At 47.2% G+C, this 3197-nt stretch overlaps 1 protein-coding gene across 1 annotated transcript in view; it reads left to right on the top strand.

Moving 5' to 3' along the window:
• PRUNE2 (prune homolog 2 with BCH domain) overlaps window positions 1–3197 on the top strand; it is a 212514-nt gene that overhangs the window by 128417 nt on the left and 80900 nt on the right. The window contains 1 exon segment of the mRNA XM_007450984.1: window positions 1–3197. This exon segment is cut by the window's left edge and continues 4 nt beyond it; it is cut by the window's right edge and continues 241 nt beyond it. Coding sequence (XP_007451046.1) covers window positions 1–3197 — 3197 coding nt within the window.

A 3197-nucleotide genomic window follows, 5' to 3' on the forward strand; every position in this document is an offset into this window, starting at 1 on the left:
AGGAATGCCCTTCCCCAGCTGCATCTGATCATCCAGAAATCTCCAATGAACCAGGCAAAATCAGCTCTCTTTCAGTCACTTCCAGTCCTCAAACGGAGGAACCCCAGGAGGTATTAGAGCATGAGAAGGGGTCTTACACTCCAGACCCCTGTGATGTGCAAACAGAGGTGTCCACAGATCACCTGCAGGCAAAAGAGACCTGTGAAGAGCACCTCACTAGTCACAGAAATTCAGGTGAAACTACTGAAATTTCAGGTGGGCTGAATTCCACAATAAGTGTATCTCTACCTGAAATGGATGTGGAGGAAGCTGAAGAACGTAACATTCTGGAGCCGGAGAGAATGAACCAAGACCTACCTTATGGATGTCCCCAAGGACTTGACCTTTGGGATGGCCCTAAAGACAGTGATGTGCAGGTCAACTGCACAAGTTCTGAGATAACTAAGAATCTCGAGGTTAAGAATACTGAAAACAGCTCTCCAGGAGCCAATTTATCAGGAAATGATGACAGAGACAGTATTTCTAGTGAGTATACACATTCAAGTGCATCCAGTCCTGACCTAAGTGACTCTTCGGCTGCATTGCCTTCCTGGGACCAAGGACCCGATACTGGGCATCAGAAGGAAAACCAAGATGATTGGAATACACAGAATGACCAAGAATCTGAACTAATTACTACTGATGGTCAAGTAGAAGTAATTACCGAAATGAAGGGTTTGGAGAAAAACAGAATGGACAAGTTTGAAAAGAGCTTAGATCACAATGTTCCTAAATATTTAGAGATTTGGAATGACTCAATAGATGGTGATTCCTTTTCCTCTTTGTCTAGCCCTGAAACAGGCAAATATTCTGAATATTTAGATGTATATCAGGAAAGGAATCTAGTGGTTAGCCGTCAGGAAAAAAGTGAATGTGATATTCCTGAAACTGTGCAGCAAGAGGACGCCAAGTTCATTTCAACAAGCTCAGGTTCTGATGATGATGCTGTAGGCGATGAAGAGTCAGTGGAGAAAGAGATCCGTTTAGCCACTTGCCAGGTTGCTCAGAGTGAACTCAGAGCTTGGGATTCATTGAATGAATCTAATAAGTCCTTGGCCACAGCTGATCCCAAGTCTGAGGAATGTTCTGCCTATACAGGCAGTCCAGAACCAGCAGAGAATGAGAATAAGCCAAACCCATTCTGTGACAATCAACAAAGCCGCCCTGATCATGGGAATTTCTTGCCACTAAAGGAGACTGAAAAACAGGTTACAGCAGTGGAGGAGGAGACGAGGTCGTCTCCAGAAACAGGGAGGACGGGAGATGTCATATGGCAAATACCTCCCAAAGCTGAACTAAAGAATGAAAATGATTCTAATTTGGAAATGGCTGGCTTCTCAGCTGAGAGCACGGAGTGGTGGAACGCCTCCCTACAGGAAGGGCGACCAACTGAGAGGGCATTTGAAGGGGAATTATCTAACTCAAGTGCTGTGCTAGAGGTGAATTCCTCACCACGCCAAAACGTGGGTCCCTGGGGAGTACCCATTCAGGGTGATACTGCATCCCTGGAAACGCACTGTATCAATCCTTTCAGTGATAAACACGAGTCACACTTTCTGGATAATAATGGCGAGAATGCCCACGAGCAACTTTGGAACATTCAACCAAGGCAGCCAGACCCAGAAGCTGGTCAGCTTAGCCAGCTTGTAACACGGGACCAAATTAAAGACAAGGATTCCAGAGAACAGACCATGTCTTCTGCCAGTGACGAGCTCACCTCTGAAATACCTACCCAAGAGCAGTGTCAGAATACAGTGCTGTCTGTCTGCAATCAGCCAGACCCAACATTTACTCACACAGATGAAGACAGATGCATTATATCTAATGTATCAACTCCTGAGTGTCAAGAAACACATTGGTGGGAAGAAGAAAAATCACACCCCAGTGAAATGACAGATTCAAGCGTTGCCCCTGAAGATTTCACCCAGTTGATAAAGAAGTCAGGCTCTGAATGGGACGACTCTACCCCTAGTGAGGGCCCCCAAGGTGCGTTTGTTCCAGATATTTTACACGGCAACTTCCAAGAGGGTGGGCAACTGGCCTCAGCTTCACCCGACTTGTGGATGGATGTGAGACAGCCCTTCGGTGTGAAGACAGATGGTGAGAATCCTGATATACTGACTCACTGTGACCGCGACAGCAATTCCCAGGCTTCCAACAGCCCTGATGTATGTCATGATTATGAAGCAAAGCCAGAGACGAAGCAGCACGTCAGTGCTGGGATGGGACCTGAAGGGGAATCCAGTGAGTTATATCCCACCGAGCCAGAGAGAGATGAAGAACCCCGCCCGGAGCCGGCGCAGGAATTTGTCCCATATACTTCGGAACTATCTTCTGAAAACGCAGTTCCGCTGCCTGGAATCAGCAAGCAGGCAAACACAAATGACTCATCTCAACCTGCCTCTCACAAAGGTTCTCCTGAACCTTCCGAAATAAACAAATGTGAGAACATTACAGGTTTAAAAGTGTCAGAAAAGGGAGCCAAGCCAGATACAGCACCAATTTTGGAACCCACTGACAGAACAATCCCAGTGCTTGAAAACGTGGGAACTGATACTTGGGTAACTCACCCAGAGCCAACTGTGGATAGCAACTGCTCTTGGATATCGGAAGACTTTTCTCCTGAGGATCAGACCGATGCAGGGGGCCCGTCGGACCGTGAGCAAGCTTTTGCTACTGAGAATCCTGCCACGGTTCCTGATACTTTGCTAGCCTCAGACACTTGTCTGGATGTCAGCGAAGCTGCCTTTGACCACAGTTTCAGCGATGCCTCAGGTCTCAACACATCCACAGGAACAACAGATGACGTGAGTAAACTGACATTATCAGAAGGAAATCCTGAAATGCCATTTGATGGGGAGGCAGGGAAGCAAGATATCTGTTCCTCTGAAGCCTCATGGGGTGATTTTGAGTATGAAGTCGTGGGCCAAAATATTGATGAAGATTTAATGAAAGAGCCTGAACACTTTGTCTATGGCGGTGACCCTCCATTGGAAGATGCCCTGAAGCAAGAGCTGGCACCTTACACACCTCCATTTGATTTGTCCTATCTCACGGAACCTACTCCTGGTGTCGAAACCACAGAGGAAGCTGGGACTCCAGAGAATGAGCCTCTGGGGAGCGAAGCCGCAGAGATATTGCTTTCTGCCCTTCCTGCT

Source organism: Lipotes vexillifer, unplaced genomic scaffold (genome assembly GCF_000442215.2).
Source record: "Lipotes vexillifer unplaced genomic scaffold, Lipotes_vexillifer_v1.1 scaffold204, whole genome shotgun sequence".
NCBI lineage: Eukaryota > Metazoa > Chordata > Mammalia > Artiodactyla > Lipotidae > Lipotes > Lipotes vexillifer.